The following is a 19346-nucleotide window of genomic DNA, read 5'->3' as shown; positions in this document are numbered from 1 at the left end:
CAATAATAGCATGCACTAGTAAGTCAAGCAAAACTTCTGAAATATGGTTTTAAAATAACTGCTTGTGATAAGGAATGTATTCTTGGGCAGATTATTACTGTGGTCTTACTAGCAAAACGTATACAATGTTTACAGCGAGTTGGTGATCACAACAATAACACCTATAACTGTCACTTTTTAAGTTGCCCAAAAATGTGTACACACTATGTGCAAGGGAAATACCAGCAAGGCTCCAAACAACTGTGTCAGAGAAGTCAACAATATTCTACATGCAAAACAAGGACTGTGAGCAATATTTTCTTATGAGTGAACTAAAGTTGCATGCAATTTTCCCACTTCTCCCATACTTTTGCTTTGTTGATGGATGTATTTCCACCTGAAACCTTAATTGGACAAGGGGCTGTATTCACAAAAATTATCTTATCTGAAGTTTTTCTTTTTTCTTGAAACCTATTTACGTAGCTCTGACCTTGTTACAACCCAAATTCCAAAAAAGTTGGGACACTGTGTAAAATGTAAATAAAAACAGAATGCACTGATTTGCAAATCTCATAAACCCATATGTTATTCACAATAGAACATAGAAAACATATCAAATGTTTAAACTGAGTAAATGTAAACTGTGTAAATGTCTCAAAAAAGTTGAGATAGGGCAACAAAAGGCTGGAAAAGTAATTGTTAGTAAAAGAAAGTAAAAGAAACAGCTGGAGGTTAATTGGCAACAGGTCAGTAACATGATTGGGTATTAAAAAAAAGAGTTTCTTAGAGAGACAGAGTCTTTCAGAAGTAAGATGGGCAGAGGTTCACCAATCTGCAAAAAACTGTGTCTACAATTTGTGGAACAATTTCAGAATAATGTTCCTCAACGTAAAATTGTGAAGACTATGAATATCTCATCAGCTACAGTACATAATATCATCAAAAGATTCAGAGAATCTTGAGGAATCTCTGTGTGCAAGGGACAAGGGTGAAAATCAGTATTGTATGCCTGTGATCTTCGGGCCCTCAGGCGGCACTGCATTAAAAACGGACATGATTTTGTAATGGAAATCACTGCATGGGCTCAGAAACACCTCCAGAACTCATTGTCTGTGAACACAGTTCGTCGTGCCATTCACAAATGCTAGTTAAAGCTCTATCATGTAAAGTAGAGGCCATATGTGAACATAATCCAGAACACTGCCATCTTCTCTGGACCAAAGCTCATTTAAAATGGACGAGGCAAAGTGGAAAACTGTTCTGTGGTCAGACGAATCGAATTGTGAAATTCTTTTTGGACACCATGGGCGCCACGTTTTCTAAACTAAAGAGGACTAAAGAGGAGAGGGACCGTCCGGCTTTTTATCAGCACTCAGTTCAAAAGCCTGCAACTCTGATGGTACAGGGGTGCATTAGTGCCTAGGGAATGGGCAGCTTGAACATCTGGAAAGGCAACATCAATGCTGAAAGGTATATACATCCAGATTCCATCCCATCTTTACTTCTGAGGGACTCTGCCTCCCTAAGATACTCTTTTTAAACCCAATCATATAACTGACATGTTGCCAATTGACCTAATTAGTTGCAAAATGTTCCTCCAGCTGTTTCTTTTAAGTAACACTTACTTTTCCAGCCTTTTGTTGTCCCCGTCCCAACTTTTGTGAGACGTATTGCCGCCATCAAATTCAAAATTACCTTATTTCCTCAGTTTAAACATTTGATATGTTTTCTATGTTCTATTGTGAATAACATATGGATTTATGAGATTTGCAAATCAGTGCATTCTGTTTTTATTTACATTTTACACAGAATCCCAACTTTTTTGGAATTGGGGTTGTGTTATAGAACAGGGGTTCACATTTGTGAATTACTTTTAGACTAAAATAGGAAAAAAAATCTCTTAAATTGGTCACTTTTAACCAGCTTTACACCTACTGTGAGCTCTTTTTAGCTTGTTGTGAGCACAGCCCCAGGGCTCTACACTTTTGAAATGTGTTATTTGTTTTGATATTGTGCTATTAGCTATGTACACTGAATGAAGTGCCACTAGTTTGAAACTTTTTCGCTCATGAACCTGTAGAGGACAAGACTGAAAAATCAAGCCATTTTCAGTGCATAGATCTCTTTGGGGATTGGTGACACTACATGTAACAACTTTTTGCCCACAATATCTGTAATACTTTTTCGTAATATTTTTCATTAAGCTTTTGTGCTCATAACATAGTTTCTCCACAAGAAAATGATAAAGCAGGAGAAGCTGCAAACATTCAGAGTCCAAACAGAACAGAACAGGACCAAAAGATCACAACTTCAGGTTTCCCTGCATGAGTTCACAAGAGCCGACAGATTGAAAGAATTTATTTGGATGCAGTCCACATGCAGACAAACCCGTTGTCTTTTCGACCTCTGATCACAGACAGAGACAGAGACAGAGACCTGTGCCTGGGTTCTGCTTAAACCGCCCTACCCTGCTTTTGCTGCTGAAGGTGGTTGCTGGGGAGTTCTGGGTACACCAGAAATCCAGTGAAGGTGATGTATTTTGCATGATTACTGTATGCACCAAATCCTTCCCTTTGGTGACTGTAGAGCCACACTGTATCTCCTTTTTGCAGTTGCAGCATCAGGCTTTGACTCTGTAAGGCCTTCTCAGTGTCGCTGTCATCATATATCATTGCCTGGACCTCCAAGTGATTCTTCATCAGCTTCACAGAAAGGGTCTTGTGTGGCAGCTTACCAGCATTGAATGAAAAGTAGTAGGCCCCGGGCACACGACATATGAATACACCGGAACTCACGTTAAAGTCATTGCCAATGTTAACAAATTCAGAATCGAATGTTATTGGCTTGTGCTCAGGATAGCCTTTATCTATGCCCAGAATGCTCTGGGTGCGACCAACTGAGAAAGCAGACCTCTGGTCCTCTTCCTCTTCAATATCCCTCCTCCCTTCGTTGATCTCTTCCTCTTTCTTTTCTTCAGTTACAGTTCCCTCTATGTCCACTTGCTGAGGTGTATCGTGGGTGAATATTGTTGCTTGGTCCTCACTTGTCTGTTCTTTGTTTTCTTGAAATGTATATATATCTGGGTAAATCAGGTATCCACTGAAAGTAGTGTAGTGCCCTGTGTTGCTATATATTGCATAACGTGGGTCACCATGGAGACGTAGCCAGACAGTGTCACCGAAGTCGAGTTGCAGCATGGCGCTCTGACTCTGGACTTTGCGTTCCTCACCACCGTTGTCATCATAGATGATTGCCTGTACCTCATTCCGGTTCTTCATCAGCATCACTGACAGGTCCCGGTGTGGGAACTTCCCCACAGTGAAGGAGAAGTAGTACGCTCCAGGGATCCGGCAGCGAAATAAGCCTGTTTTTGGTTCAAAGTCACCACCGATATTCACATAGATCTTGTCAAAGGTGACAAGCATCTTTGGCCCACCCTCCATACTAGTAGTACGAGCGACAGAAAATGCAGAACGCAGCTCCACTGCATCAGGCATGCGTGCAAAAGCCCACACGGCCACCCCATGACACAAAGCACACCACAGCAATGACCTGGCACCTGGCAACATCACTCCTGTTGGGAAAGAAGTCAGAAACAGGATTTTTAAACATAAATGATATGAAATAAATTTTTCAATCTCAAGTAATTCTGTTTTCTATTTTATCTGTTTTATTGGAATGTCACCCTGAGTCACAAATTTAAACCATCAATTTTACTTCAATGGCACAAAGACAGTGTACAGCTTTGTTTCAGAATATCAGCAACAAACTCCTGGTATGAATTTTAATCTGGTATACAGGAGATTATAGATAACCAGTAACTTCAGTAACCAGTAATTCAATTCAGTTCAGTTTTATTTGTATAGCGCTTTTAACAATTTACATTGTCCCAAAACAGCTTTACAGAAATATATGAATTTAGGATGTAAATTTTACATTTATAAGTTTTTCTCTAATGAGCGAGCCAGATGTGACGGTGGTGAGGAAACACTCCCTGAGACTATAAGAGGAAGAAACCTTGAGAGGAACCAGACTCAAAAGGGAACCCATCCTCATCTGGGTGACCACGGATAGTGCGATTATAAATCATTTCCTTCTATAACTATGTATGTTCAAATAGTGCAATTGTGTAACCAGGAAATTCATAATTTTTTTCACATGAAGTCTATTTTGTTGAAGTTATCAACTGTTCACTGATGGAGAGTTGAGTGCAAAGCTCTTCATGGCAATTGCACTTTATCCTGGCAGGCTTGAAGTGGATCCAGAGATTACCCAGGAACACTGTTCTCAGTGCAGATATACACACACCAGACCTTCTGCCTTTAAAAAAAAAAATCTGCCTTGATCCTTTTGAAGAACAACTCTTTATGGCTCAATATCTTAAAATCACAGAACTGTCAGACTCTAGATGATCATTACTCTAGCTAGCAAAGGATGAGACAAATGTATGAGGAAAGAAAGTGAGAGAAATGTATTAGGATCTTACATTATAAATCTTTTTCTGTTTTTAATAGATGGAAAATAATCACAAAACCACAGTAATATCAAGAAAGACTTTTAAAAATGAGTTCCAGCATTACAGATTTTAATTGGGATTTGATTTGATTGGCACAGCCTTATGTAGAATAAACTGAATTTCCTCTAAACATACAAATTAACCTAAAGAGTTTAGGTTATATACCCAGGATTTGCAGTTAGCCTATGTGTTTGTATTCTGTTAATAACAACTATTATAGAAGCAAATGCCAGTGGGGGGTAAGATCAAAACACGGTATATTACTGCCTTTGGTGACTGTTGTATTACAAGAATACTAATAGCAGGCTCAGCCTTCTTCCCTTGCCTGCAGAAGGGAGTTTAATGAGATACTAGCTGGATCACAGTAATAAATGGTAACAGAAGCTGTCTCAACACCATTGCATAATGTGTTTTATCTCAGATGTGTAATCATTTTAAAGAGAACAATATTTTAAAAGTGTTTTTTTTTCCCCATCATGATGTCAAGACATCACAGTAGCCTAGCCATCAGAGGGTCATTTCTAAAATAGCACAAAATCAATTATATAAATTTACCATTGGATTTGTTGCCACTTAAATGTGTGCATGTAAGCGTCACCTGAGTCTCTGTTGTAATCAGAGAAGCATTTAATATTTTCACAGCTTCAGTCAGCCACGACACAACACCAAGAACTGCTTCCCACCAGCTGAAAGCATGCACAAATAATTATGAATAATAATGGAAATCAGGTTCTCATAATGAGATCTCCTGAGATTCCAGAAAAGTAAGGGGGAGTTGGAGTATGTCACAATAATGATGTGGTTACTGTGTTTTTTAAATTAAGGGTTTTAATCTAAATTAACAAAATACTTAAATGAGATGTTGAATGTATGTGCGACTCTGAATACATTCTGTATGTATCTATGTAGCCAAATGTACATCCACGCCTGACCATCACACCCGTATGTTGGCCTTCCCCAAACTGTTGCTACAAAGTTGGAAGCAATTGTATAGGATGCCTTTGTATGCTGTAGAATTACCATTTCCCCTTCACTGGAACTGAGGGGTCCAAACTTGTTCCAGCATGACAATGCCCCTGTGCACACAGCGAGCTCCATGAAGACTTGGTTTGCCAAGGGTGCTATGGAAGAACTTGAGTGTCCTGCACAGAGCCCTGACCTCAACCCCGCTGAACATTTTTGGGATGAATTGGAACGCTGACTACACCCCAGACCTCCTCGCCTAACATCAGTGCGTGACCTTACTAATGCTCTTGTTGAATGAGCAAATCCCCAAAGCCACATTCTTGGAAAGCCTTCCCAGAAGAATGGAGGTTAATATAACAGCAAATCAGGACCGAATCTGGAATAGGATGTTCAAAAAGCACATACGGGTGTGATTGTCAGGTGTCCACATACTTTTTGCCATACATTGTATACCTCTTTCCACCACAAGATGTTTAATTTTTCTGGTCAGACCTGTCTGGCTCTATGTGTATGTTCAAGTCAAGGTCAACTACTGAATCATTCAGTGTGTGGACTGTAGTAATGGGGATTCCAGCTCTTTTTAGTGAGTCATTTGGCTCAGCTCAACATAAGAGCTGACTCTTTCAACTCCCAAAGACTAGCTGCCATTGTTTTATGCAACTCAGATTATTATATGAAAATCGTATTCTAATGTCTGCTAAACAAAATAACATTAACAATAATAACAATAACAAATTTCATGTTTTAAAATAATCAAAATGAGTTAATTTAATTGTAAAATCAGCAACGCACTACAAATTTGCATTGACAGATACAGTAAGCACAATGTAATTGTGCCTGCTCTGTCTGTACTTTAAAAAAGGAAGAAGCATTTTCATTCATCCAGATAACTGATACTTAGCCTTACACTACATAATACATCAACAAGCAACAGTGCACTCATCCATTCCAGTCACTCTGCCTCATACACACAGCTTATAGTCAAACAAATGAATCACCATTCAAGATAACATACAGCTCAGACACTGAAAGAGGTTTCCATAGAAACATTGTTACACTGTAAGAGTAACAGTATTGCTTACAGCAAAAAAAAACAAAACAAAAAAACAACACATCTCGGTGTTCACAATGGCACTCGTGGACTGCTCTGTCTGCTGAATACAAAACACCCCCCTTTTACGCTAACATGGATTCATTTTTCAAAATGTGAATTCAACGGCATGTCCAGGCTCTACTGAAGCGCAAAGTAGTGAATTAAATGAGATAGTGGAGAGAATATATAGGCAGAGGAAAAAAAGAGAACCATTTCCACCTGGGCTGGGTTTTGATGAGAAAAAAAATCAATTGAGGCTGAAATAGCTCAATAGCTTGGCTAAAACCAGTTAATTCAAAAAAATAATTTAAAGTCTGTCTTTTGGTTTCAGGCAATTGAGCATTACGAGTAGAGTTAACACAGTTTTGCTCTGACGCCTTGCTTTACTGTTATATCAATTATGTTAAGAGTATGATTACTGATAAAACAATTTCCCAAACATGTCTACGCACCTGCAGTAATTTAATAATGACCTCTCTAAAGAAAATTGTGTGTGTGTGTGTGTGTAGGCTTGTGGGGGGATGGAGGTTTACAAAAGGTCTCTGTACTGAGACCACTGCACCATTGTCCAAGGCTCCTCTTTCTCTCTTTCTTTCTCTGTTATGTATATACAATGGACTGTCTATCACATACATGTCTGGTTATCCTTATGAGGACCGTCGACTGATATAAAAATGCTAGGCTTACATCTAAACCATATAGAGACATTTAGTAACCCCCCCCCCCCCCCATGTGCTTTGTTTAACTCTCTTTTTCCTACCTCTCTTGGTCTCTTCTTTCATTTATCTTTATTTTTTTTATCTCCCTCTTTGAATCTCTCTATAATTCTTTCAGCACCTTTTTTTTGCCATGGAGCTTCTCAGTAGTGCTTTTTCTTTCACTTTTTTTCTTTTATAGGCCTGCTTCTGTGCTGCAAAATTCATCCCTGTGTCTTGGTTGCGTTTTTAGGAAAAGTCACCTCACTACTTGCCTGTGTGATTATATTTGAATACAATTAAATCACGCGTCCAATTTTAGCAATACTAGAGCAGAGTTTTTATTTCTCTTTGAAGAATTCAAAACTGTCCCCTTTTCACAAATTGTCTGCCACCTCTCACGATCCCACAGTAATAATGTGCTCAGAAAAAGTGTTCAGCATAATTCTTTATACTGGCTGCAAACTGACATTACGGCAATGCAGTGCTATAATGTAATGAACATGCGCAAGGATAAGAGAGAGAGGAAGTTGGACTCAGCATGGGCACAAAATACACGCTCACACATAATATTTTGCTTTCTGTAGAGTTGTATACACTGTAGATATAACTAATATACTTTCTCTGTTTATGTTCATTAGATTGCTAAAGTGTTGGGGGGGTTAACATGAACATTAGGTGAGTGCGTGTTAGTGAAAATAAAGTGTGCATGTCGGAGAAAGTAAGCATCTTATTTTACGATTTGGAGAAAAACTGAAAAAATTCACCAGGACTGGAAGAGAAGGTTATAGGAGAGAAAGGCATATAAGATTTTTACATAGCACTAGCAAAATCTTGCTCCTGACTTGCTGCTGAAAAAACATTTGCAAGATACATGAACAAACACACAGGTTAACAAGCCTAATGTTGAGAGAAAGGTGAAAAAATTGAGTTCCCATGACAACAGTTCACTGTGTCTGGGACTTTCTGGTGATAAGTCATATGCCACTACGATAGATGAAATATATAAGTCCAGGGAATACCACAAGTTCTGCCACATCCACAGAAATAAGTGCAAGTCCACGAACATAAAAGAACAGAGAGACAGAGAGACAGAGAGAGAGAGAGAGAGAGAGAGATACAAAGACAAAGAAGGACAGGGGAAGACAGGTGCACAGAGCTGTACATACAAACAGGTGACAAATTAAAGTAAAAAAAACAACAACAACAACTTAAAGTGTCTTTGTAAAGTTTTGGGTCACTGTGAGCCACCAAAAGATGCACATTGGCACAGATTCTACAAGTCTCTACAGCTGTACTGGAGTGATGAACGATATTCTTCCAAATATATTCCCTCGGTTGGTGTTTTGATGAGGGTGGTGGAGAGTGCTCCAAGACACCAACCGAGGGAATATTGCTCCAAAATCTCCAACAAAAATGTTTCATCACCGGATGAAGGTGATCAGTTAGATTAACTCATTAAATTGATTTGTAGTGATTCCTCCCTCTAAGGGTACAAGTGGACCCAAACCATACCTCGGACAAAAATGAGTCAGACAGTATAACAGAGCCACTGAACCCCCCAACACCCCCCCGCACACCCACCAAAGAGGTTAAGCATTCAAACTACTCTACCACGACACACGCACTCTCCCACTGTTCAAGAATATGGCAAAGGAGGACAAATCTGACCATATAATATTTTTCATATCTCTCTGATCCAGTGGTTTTGTACCATTGAACTCTCAAATTTTGTAATTGCAACCCTCTTTGTAAATGTGGTGTTTATGCACTGCAACACTACTATTACATCCCTCATTATGTAGTTAATGATGGACTGTTCTTGCTGATGGCTGGTTGCATTCTGCATTTACATTTTCACGTGAAGAACAGCTGTTCTGTTTTTCCTTACATATCACACTAATGCATGAGCATTAAATGCGTGTGTTCGTCCGCAATTTCCAACCTTATGTACTGATGCCTTCCACAGATCATTGTTCCAGCTGCAATTCAACCACAGCCAGCTGAACAGTGACTGAAGATCCTGCCTTAACCTATGCCCCAATAATTAACCATCTTTTACCATCACTTAGATATTTTCCTCTTGCCATCTCGTTCCAAAATCAAGGTCAACTGGGCCTTCTCAGCATATTCATACATGCCACAGAGTACGGATGGTAATTGTTTAATGCCGTATAAATGCCTAAATGCATCTCTACTTATGTTTCTCCACTCATTTATTAAGGATTTTCCTTTCATTCTTTAGGTGTCAGTAAATAGAGAGAAACAGAAACTGGAGATATCGGTCTAAGACAGGGATAGAATCAGGGTCTTAAACAGAGATTAGGCATGAGGCAAGAGGTTGTGACCAGTAGGGGCGGTTCTGCTATTTCTTACTGTAGGGAAAATACATGTGCAGGGTATAGCCCAGCTGAGGCTTTCAGAAAAAAAGCAACCACATAGATAACACAACCTTTGTTTGAGACTGCAATATAAAGTTAAATAAAGCCAGTAGATTCAGGACTTAAATAAAACTGCAACGCAGGATTCTGAAAGAGCTATATCTACAGCATATCTTTGCCTGCCAATTCTGTTTCTAATCAAATGCTTATACATTCATCATGAAATCAGGTGGCATACATTACATAGAATTACTAAGGCATATTATTATTGCACACATAACAGTAGTATTTGAGGAAAAAAAAGCTCAAATGCATTGATGTGTACTGCATTTTAAAGGGATTTTTGACAGCTAATTAGATTGTGAATTTGTTTACTCCCTGCTCTCTGCTAATGCTGTGTTATCTGAGCCTTCTGCAGATTTGCTCATGAAATGCATAACAAAGTGTACCATTCATCAACATTTCGTCATTAGCACAAAGGGCCAACGGCTTCATTCTTTTGACTCACAAATAGTTTATTGTTACTCTTTCCCACAGACTTTAGGCTTTGTGGTTTCACTGTGCTGTTTTAACCAGCAATAGCTTGTGATCATAGATTTTGTTGTCGCAGAACAAGATTAGTAATGACATATTCTCGAACAAAATTAAGTCAAGAGACGATCACACTTGAATTTTTGGAGTAACCCTATAATAGGCATTTAATAATCTGCAACTTTCAGCCTGTTTGTAGCATTTTACCTTTGTTCGAGTGTTACCAGTGTGTGCACAGAAGAGCTAATATCATTAACCAGGGTTGCCAGGTTTCAACAAAATGTCCAGCCCAACTACAACTCAAAAACCACACAAAGACCTGAAACCAGCCCAAAAAAATTCAGACAAATGTTTCTTCTTTTACTCAACCTTTGCTTTGGAAACAATAGGCTCCAGGTTCCCTGTGACCCTGAAAAGGAGTAAGCGGTAGAAGATGGATGGATGGATGGATGGATGCTTTGGAAACAAGGTCAATGTGGTGCAAATGCATTTCTGGTGTATGGACATTATCCATGCCATATTCCCCTTTCCATCTCCCAATCTTTGCAATATATCTTATAATAATATAATATATAATATAACCCTAACCCTAACTCTGTACATCATAGACACAGTCTGCACTTACACTTTGCCTTTGTTTGGGGAAATCTATTACGTTTAATTCTGAACATTTGCTATAAAATAAGATCCTGGTGGCCACAGAGTATTTTTAAACTAATCCAATTTGCTGTGCAAGGGGCAGCATGATTCCTTCCCCAATAGACCCCTATTAGCACTTGTTGCTCCACTAGATACAATATTAAGTCTAAGGAGCAAAATGCGGGCAGTGAGCATGATGCACCATGATTGCACAACATCTATAAAGGCAACCAAATCAAATGGAACAGCAGTTTATGTCAGTCAAATAGCAAAAATATTTTAATTGTTGTTTACTCCAAAGTGGTAATTAGTACTGCCCTACAGGATGAGTTGTCACTGGTTTTAAATATTAAGGTTTGTGCGCCTTGCCAGAAGAGCTCAGCAATATGAGATTCACTATGTAGTTTTTCAGCTCAATTTTACTGACAAACCACTCAGTCCTCAGCTCTTTCATTTGCTTCAAGGGGAAATCCCTCAAAGGGCATTAAGCATCTTTTTTTCCCCTAATGTATTGGCTACTAATTGCACGTGAGCCTCCTGAAGTTACATTACCAGTTGTATTCAATTTTCATGTTTATGAATGATTTATTTTCATGTTTTTCAACATCATCATATCATAATGTAACTCTTGTGCTGGATTTCTCTAGTCAGTTCTGCCTACTTAGTGTATTTAGCATATTCACGTACGTGCTATATTTTGCTGAGACATGCAAACATTGCAAAAGATGCACACACACACACACACACACACACGCTTAGTATGTTCTTTAATGGCCTTTGGAAGGTTAATAGTCCTAAATGTCTAAAAAGGTTCTGCTTGGAACCGTTTCTGAAGGAAACTATGTGATGTAAGGTTCTACACAGATCCAGTGCCACCAACCATTAAGTGTTGTATGATGTATGGTGTGTATATATATATATATATATATATATATATATATATATATATATATATATATATATATATATATATACAGTATAGGATAAATATGAGATGTCTTTTTTGCATCCTAAGGCTTTTCATTTTACGGAAGATTATTAATATGCATGAGCAGTCCATGGTATGAGAGGGAGATAACTGTGCTTATGACATTTTCTGATTCATGTACACTTTTTCATTTTCTTGTGGCTCTATAATTTTAATGTGTTCTACCAATTACTCGATGAACCCTGGCAAGCTCACCCTCTGCATGTTTGTTTATTATTTCCTGACAAGCGGTAGGGAAATAAATCTGCAGATGATGTAAGGTGATATATCTACTAACACTGTTTGATTTATCTGCTGATGGATGCCTAATGGTTTCAAATCAGCACTACTGTGCTGTTGCCTCTTCCCTGTTGCCAAGAAACACAACAACTTTTGGAGTCCCTCATGAGCAACAAATATTGTGCTCTTTCTAACTATACAGTACCACTTAAAAACCCTGTCATCATTTAAACTGTCCAAAAAAAAATCTCTGATCCTGTGTCTATGTTAAGTATTTAACTTCTCCTAAAGGTTTGTGGAGCTCTAAGCACTTATTGGGACACTTGGTAACTTACTTTCATTCTGTAAGAGTAGGACTTATCTGCTCCGAGAGGGTAAATATATAGACTCAGGATTGATGATGGACACTAGGGAAGTATCATAGGCTGAAAGTGAGATGGGGAAGGGTGAGTGAATGATCCTGGCTCTGAGGAAGGAACAGAGCACTGGGCAGGAAACTGGTCATGTGACTGACACTGAGAGAGATGCAAAGGATAGTTTGTGCTTTGTCAGAACAATCAGAGAATCTGGAACAGTTGTACATTCTTAGCTATTGGCTGTCTGTCTGTTGAGGACAGAAGAGTATTGTTTGAATGGTGGCTCATCTCTGCTGGATCCAATGTATTTGTCAAAAATAAAACATTTTTTTTGCAAAAAACAAAAAACTATCCAATGAGCAGCAAATCTGAAGGCAGAAACATCTTGGTTAGACTGGTTTGCACTGATAGGAAGTCTACTGTAACTAAAATAAGCACTCTTTACATCCTTAGAGAGAAGAAAAGCTTGAACCTTGATGTGGATGGGCTACAACAGCAGAGAACATCAAAGTACACTGCTGTCAGAAAAGAGCAAGAATCTGAGGCTACAGTGTACACAGGCTGATCAAAATGGGACAACTGAAAACTGGAAAATCATTGCCTGTTTTCTTTTTCTTCAATATTCAACTGTCTAAATCCCAAAGGTGATCAGTGGGGTTTAGATCAAGGCTCTGTGCAGGCCACTAGAGTTCTTCCACTTCCACACCGCAAACCTTCATGCGCAAAAGACTTCATGGAGCTTGCTTTGTCACAGGTGCGTTGTCATGCTGGAACAGGTTTAGGCCTCTTTACTCCAGTGAAGGGAAATTATAATGCTACAGCATACAAAGACATCCTATACAATTGCATGTGTTGATCTGTGTGGCAACAGTTTGGGGAAGAACCACATATGGGTGTAATTGTTATATAGTGTAGGAAGGCACCATCCACACACTCACAACTAGTGGCAATTTAGTGTTGCCAGTTCAGCTACCAGCATGTTTTTGAGAGGTGGGAAGAAACCAGAGAACCCAGATGAAACCCACACAGACACAGTGAGAACGTGCACAAAAACACTGAACAGTGACAGCAGATCTACATATTTTTTAAAGATAGCATATTTTATGTTTAAACAGGTATTAAACATATTATTGGGCTCTAACTAATAGGGCTGGGTGATATTTAAATATAATTAGTATGATATTCCTTTGTTAATAAAAGTGGCTGTATTACATTGTCTGTTTACAGTATGACAGCTGCTCAGAGTATAAAGCACTATTAATAAGCTACTTTGGTCTAAACGTGGCTTAAAAATCATCAAGTCTTTGTGGTGAAAATACCCAGCCTGAACAAAGAGCAGAAAAGATGAAGGAATATATGGAAGTACATGCCTGAATTATTTTTGTTTTGGCATATTTTAATAGTTTTATAGCCTACCTCTCGCATTTTTGAATCCTACGAAATCACTGTGTAATCGTTATTTTTGTAGCTGATTTTGTAAATGATTTTTGCGTAATAGAATCCTATTTCACATACTGTCTAAAACATCTCTCTTTTTCTATTCATTTTCCTTCCCAAAATTCCTACCAGAATGATATTGTCTAACAAAAATTAGTGCCAGTTACATTAGTTATTCACAACATCTGATTACATTGTCCAGTCGCTCAGACTTACTTATTATAGAAAAGATGTCATTATTGTGCCATGTGCCTGTCATAGAGTGTTATGCAATTAAAAAGGCATTTGCTTTTCTTTTTCTTTAGCTATAGACGGGTTGTCATTATTGTGTCATTTGCTTGTCACAGAGTGTTTATGTACTTTAAAAGGGGCTGTCATTATTACTTTAGCTATAGAAAATATGTAATTATTGTGTCATGTATATATCGTAGACTGGCAAGATGGGTACAGTTTTAAAAGGTTGCTTTATATTTGTCTATCATTATTATTTAAAAATGGGTTGTTTACTTAGAGTCATTAATCAGGTATCTCAGTTTAGCAACTATACAAAATTACACAATAAATACCTTTGAGTCTCATTAAAATACTCATAAAGTACAGTATTTTAGGGCAATCTACATTAGCATGAGGGTGTTGTATTATACACAAACTGTTACAAAAATTTGCCAATCTTTACAATACTTTTTCATAGAGTGATTTTCATGATGTGACATAAGATGTTATATCGCCAGTGTTATGACATTTGTCATAATGTATAAGCAATAACATACTAGCATCGACTGTTATTTAATTTATGACAGCATTTAACGTGCAGCATGACAGGTGTATGGTTGCTTCTGTGTCATGCCACAGGGTTCAAGTCAAATGTTACCTTGTTTTATTTTGGTGAGTTGTTATTATAAAAAGTTTTTAATCAGGAACCAGAACTGTCCAAGCGCAATAGACAAAATCCACAATAACCAGAGATCAGCAGGACAAATCCAAAGAATAGTCAAGAGCTAGGCAAGGGTCAAAACATGATGGGGAACATGACAAGAAGCAGCTCAGAGCTCGTATAATAACGTGATATAAGTAATGGGAATGAATAATCGTGACAAATGAATGTAATTTTGGAAGACGTGCAGATGAAGTGGTTGTACATTCCTGTGTTAAATATGCATTCTGAAATTGGCTGTACTTCTGTTGGTTTTACAAGCTGCTCTAGTGGTAGATTCAGGCTATCCGTCATTCAGGGTAGATGTCGCGCTGTTTGTCATCTGTGACAGCTTTAATGACTCATTGTGAGGGGACACGACTGCTCCTACACTGCTGCTACACCGTTATGGTGGTCAAGGTGATGTTGAAAATATAACTCTGAAGATAAGCCTTCAGAAATTTTATTGTACAGATGAATGTTGATTTCCTAGTTGTTTTCAAATTCACTCATTCACACAACCTGGATGGGATGCCAGTCCTTGTTTACAGCAAACTTATTTTGCTGTATTGCTTAACATAAAAAAAGCATAAGACTATAACCCACTATATCATCAAAATTTTTACACGATCTAATATGCACTCACATTTGACCTCCTGCAGTTGACTGTACTCTCATTAGGAGAGACAGACAGCATGGCTCGGCTCATACCAGTCACTACGCAGCTTAGCAGTCAGATATCTGGAGATAGTTATTAGTGTCTCCATCCAAGCATCTTGATAAGCCAAGCCAATTTGCATTCAAAACAGATATTGCTGTGGTATGACAAGTAATAGACTCAATGGGGCAAACAAATTAAAACCAGCGCATTGTGGTGCCATACAACATCTTCCCAGCCTGGATCTTTGTAAACCAACATAAACCAAAATTCCAGAGGGAATTTTTTTTTAGGGAGAATGAACTGCACAGGTTCACAAAGATAACCAAGTAGAAGCCCTGGATGGTCATATAAACAGTCAACCAATTGACAAACAATAAAGCCCACCTCAACAGTTAAAAAATTTTAAATTTTAATTTTTTTTTAGAATGACTAGTTAAATAAAATTGACTTCATGCATCTCACCATAAAAGAATACAGCACTAATCACAATACCATTGAGCACCATTCATAAATAATTATTATTTATTATTACTTATTATAACTGTACATAAATCAGCATGTTGGTCATTGTGTATTGTACAAAGCAGACCATTCAATAAACTAGAAATACAGTCAATTATATATATATATATATATATATATATATATATATATATATATATATATATATATATATATATATAAAGAAAGAAAATTAATGAACTACTATTTAGATATAATCAATTTTGTTAACTGCAGTGTATGTGCCCTTATTTAAAGAAAAAGAAAAAAAAAAAAAGAAGTGGCAACATAATCAAGCCACAAGTGTGTCCTCTGGGAGTTTGAGCTGGACAAATGGAGCCATTAAAGTCATTCACACACATTCACTTAGCGACCCACCCAACCACACATTTTCAATTCAGCTATTAATTTTCCAGTGCAATATGCTTTCTAATGGTTTTTCTATTTCCTCTTTTTTCTCTGTTTTTTCCCCTTAACATTAGTCTAATAATTTATTAGGTATATAACTATTTTGTACTTTGTACTTTGAATGACCCAAATATTGGAAAGTAATACATAACAACTGCTCCTCATCTTTAGTGGGCAACGCAGTTAATACTGCATTGGATTACGGACTATATCTAAACTGTATGAGGGTTGGATTACAGAACAAGAAAACAAAAAGCAGAGTAGAGTAGAAACGCAGAATGAGAAACAGATCACATACACTTATCCTTTTCTGCCTCCAGCTCCGTTTCCTCATTTAGATCAATATATACTAAACACACGTCTAATGTGATTATAAACCAAAGACACAATTTCTCTGTGAAAGATGCAACACAATATAAAGGCACGCGTGAATAGAAATTCCTCGTATTTATCTGCCATTTAAAAATAGCACGAGTCCTTTGAGAGCTGGCAGTCTCACACTGTCTCATCTTTCCTGCATACACACTTATGTGCGCATACACACACACACACACACACACACACACACACACACACACACACACACACCTGTGAGCTAAGTAGGCTTCTTTGTAGTGTTTATGTCAATTTTATTGTCTTGCCTGAGGGATAGAACAGATCAGAGTGTACTGCTTTTGTTAATATCACCCTTATTCATGCTGTGTGTATGTTTAAATCCCCTTCATTACAAAGCCCAGGCTCACCTCGTGCTTCAATCCAGTTTTTAATATAGTACTTAATATAGATTACAAAGTACTGCACATGAGAGATACTGTGAGCAAGGAAGGGAGACGTTCAGATAAAGAAGCAGAGATCACGTGGCATGCAGAAATATATAAACAGGTCTGTCATCGTATAGCTGTTTGAGATTCTAATCAGCTTCACAGTTTGAATGAAACATGCTAACAAGAATACATGAACAGGTAACTGCTTTGATGGTATGTTTATGCAGACATAAAAGATGCACACAATGCTGTGATCCACATCGCATCAGATCAGAGAAATACAGATACATAGATTCACAAATATGATTCACATGATGAGATGGATTCACAGATACATAGATAGAGTGATTATATTCTTTTTTTTTTTTTTTTGCTTACCACTGAGTTGTAGGTAGAAGGAGGTTTACATAAAGTTAGTCGTATTGTGTGTTGTCCTTCTCTTTCTCTCCTTCTCTCTCTTCCCTTCTCTGCGTGTTTGTTCTCAACCTGCTGCTGATGTCTGGCAAACTGCAGGCATAGCACACACACACACACCACACACACACTCACACACACTCTCACACACACACACACACACGCACACATAAGCACTGAGAGTCATACATTCATTGGAGGATCTAAGAGAAATCGGGGGCTACGAGCTGATCGGGGGACTCTGGAGAGGACGAACAAAAGAAATGACCATCTGGGGTGACATCAGGGGGAGAATGCGTATGTGTAAAGAGGCACCTGTTAAGAATCAGTTCATCTTTTCTTAAGCAGATATGCATCTGAAGAGTATTTATAGATTAGAATGAGCAAGAATGAGCATGGACACTTTTGCGAGCACATTTTACATTCTGAAAGCTGACAGTCAGCATTAGCAGAAAATATAATGCTGACATTGTGTATGGTATATTGTTATATGTATATACTTTATATTTAAACTGATTCATATGGTTTACACTAATGGCATTTCACAAACAAACTACACATCACTCATTTATTTCCAAACTCTCAAACTCATTTGTATTTGTTCTAGGAATAGATGAAACTGTAACCTCATTCCTACCTGGCCATGTCATGCATCTTGCACATGCAGTTACGCGTATAGCCAAATGCATCCCCGGTTGGCCAGAGAGAAATCGGGTCAATGTATTCTCATTAAAATGCAAATCAGCGCATTACATTCAAACCATCTTCCAGTGATCCATTATGTTTTGCTTGCTTTATGAAAAATATGGTCACTGCATCAAAAATAATGTTTTTTTTTATTTATTTTTTTTTACTGTTTTTAATCTTGGTAACATTTATAAAAGCACCAACATCAGCATTCACATGAGAGCTGTGTCATCTATGGCTATGGGCTTTGTTTGAAAGATGTATTCACAACTGTATAATGTGCCCAAAATGTATCTCAGACCACCCCCTGAAGTGGATTAGACTGTGTTACGAACGCATGTTGGGTGCATTTACTATTTCGTTTTTATGCTGATAATCTTCATCTGCATATAATACCGAGGCATGAAATGGTCAGATATAACCAGTGTCTGTCAGGCACTATTGTTTTTTTTTTTTCCATCACAAGAAATATGACAGCTTTACACCTCTTCACACTATTCAGTCATTACCAACCCCTGAGGAGAAAGATGATAAAGAGGCAAGCTCGATAAGTGCACTTCAATTCACAGTTCCAGCTGCCTAACATTATACTAATTTCCATCAATTACTGTATGATATCAATCTCTCTCTTGCTCTTGCTCTCTCTCTCTCTCTCTCTCTCTCTCTCTCTCTTCCACTTATGGAATATAAAATCACTATTCCTTATGTAGAGTAAGACCAACTGAGTTTTTATTAAAGGGTTACCAAAGAGTAAAACCAGGTTTTACTGCAATATTCCATTGTACATGTCAGTGACATATTGTGAGAGAAATTAGTAATATATTGACATAAAATAGTATAAAGTAGCTAAGTTCAATTTGTGACAATTTCCTCAATTATACTGAAACAGGCAGTTTAAAAACATATGCATTATAGTTTTCACATTCATATTCACTCAACTGTATTCTGCAGGTTTATACAGGTGTATTTTAGCATGTTATATCTGTTTGAGTAGCAATAAATTGAGTAGCAATAAATTCTTGTTTGAATAGAAATCTCTGTTTCTCTTTCTCATGTGGTCTAGTATATTCACCTTTAGTTCTCAGACATTTGGACAGTCTGCCTGTTTTGCACCTGAAGTCAGCATAAAATGTATAACATTTTGGAAAATGATGCTGAAATCAATGGCTCAGCAGCCTGTCTTGCAGACCATTCATGT

At 37.8% G+C, this 19346-nt stretch overlaps 1 protein-coding gene across 1 annotated transcript; it reads right to left on the bottom strand.

Moving 5' to 3' along the window:
- Nucleotides 1-1720: 1720 nt before the first annotated feature.
- c1qtnf4 (C1q and TNF related 4) lies at nucleotides 1721-17600 on the bottom strand. Its single transcript, XM_053616572.1, has 2 exons — nucleotides 17426-17600; nucleotides 1721-3553 (listed from the first exon to the last, which is right to left on the bottom strand). The coding sequence occupies exon 2, from the start codon at nucleotides 3546-3548 to the stop codon at nucleotides 2433-2435; it is 1116 nt and encodes a 371-aa protein (XP_053472547.1). The 5' UTR covers nucleotides 3549-3553; nucleotides 17426-17600; the 3' UTR covers nucleotides 1721-2432.
- Between the last annotated feature and the right edge of the window lie 1746 nt (nucleotides 17601-19346).

Source organism: Ictalurus furcatus, chromosome 27 (genome assembly GCF_023375685.1).
Source record: "Ictalurus furcatus strain D&B chromosome 27, Billie_1.0, whole genome shotgun sequence".
Classification (NCBI taxonomy): Eukaryota; Metazoa; Chordata; class Actinopteri; order Siluriformes; family Ictaluridae; genus Ictalurus; species Ictalurus furcatus.
Note: the sequence above shows the minus strand (reverse complement) of the source record. Positions and strands in the feature narration are given on the sequence as shown.

What these genes read in the sequence shown, in the direction of transcription:
- c1qtnf4 (XM_053616572.1), bottom strand. Translation starts at nt 3,548, where the DNA reads ATGTTGCCAGGTGCCAGGTCATTGCTGTGGTGTGCTTTGTGTCATGGG.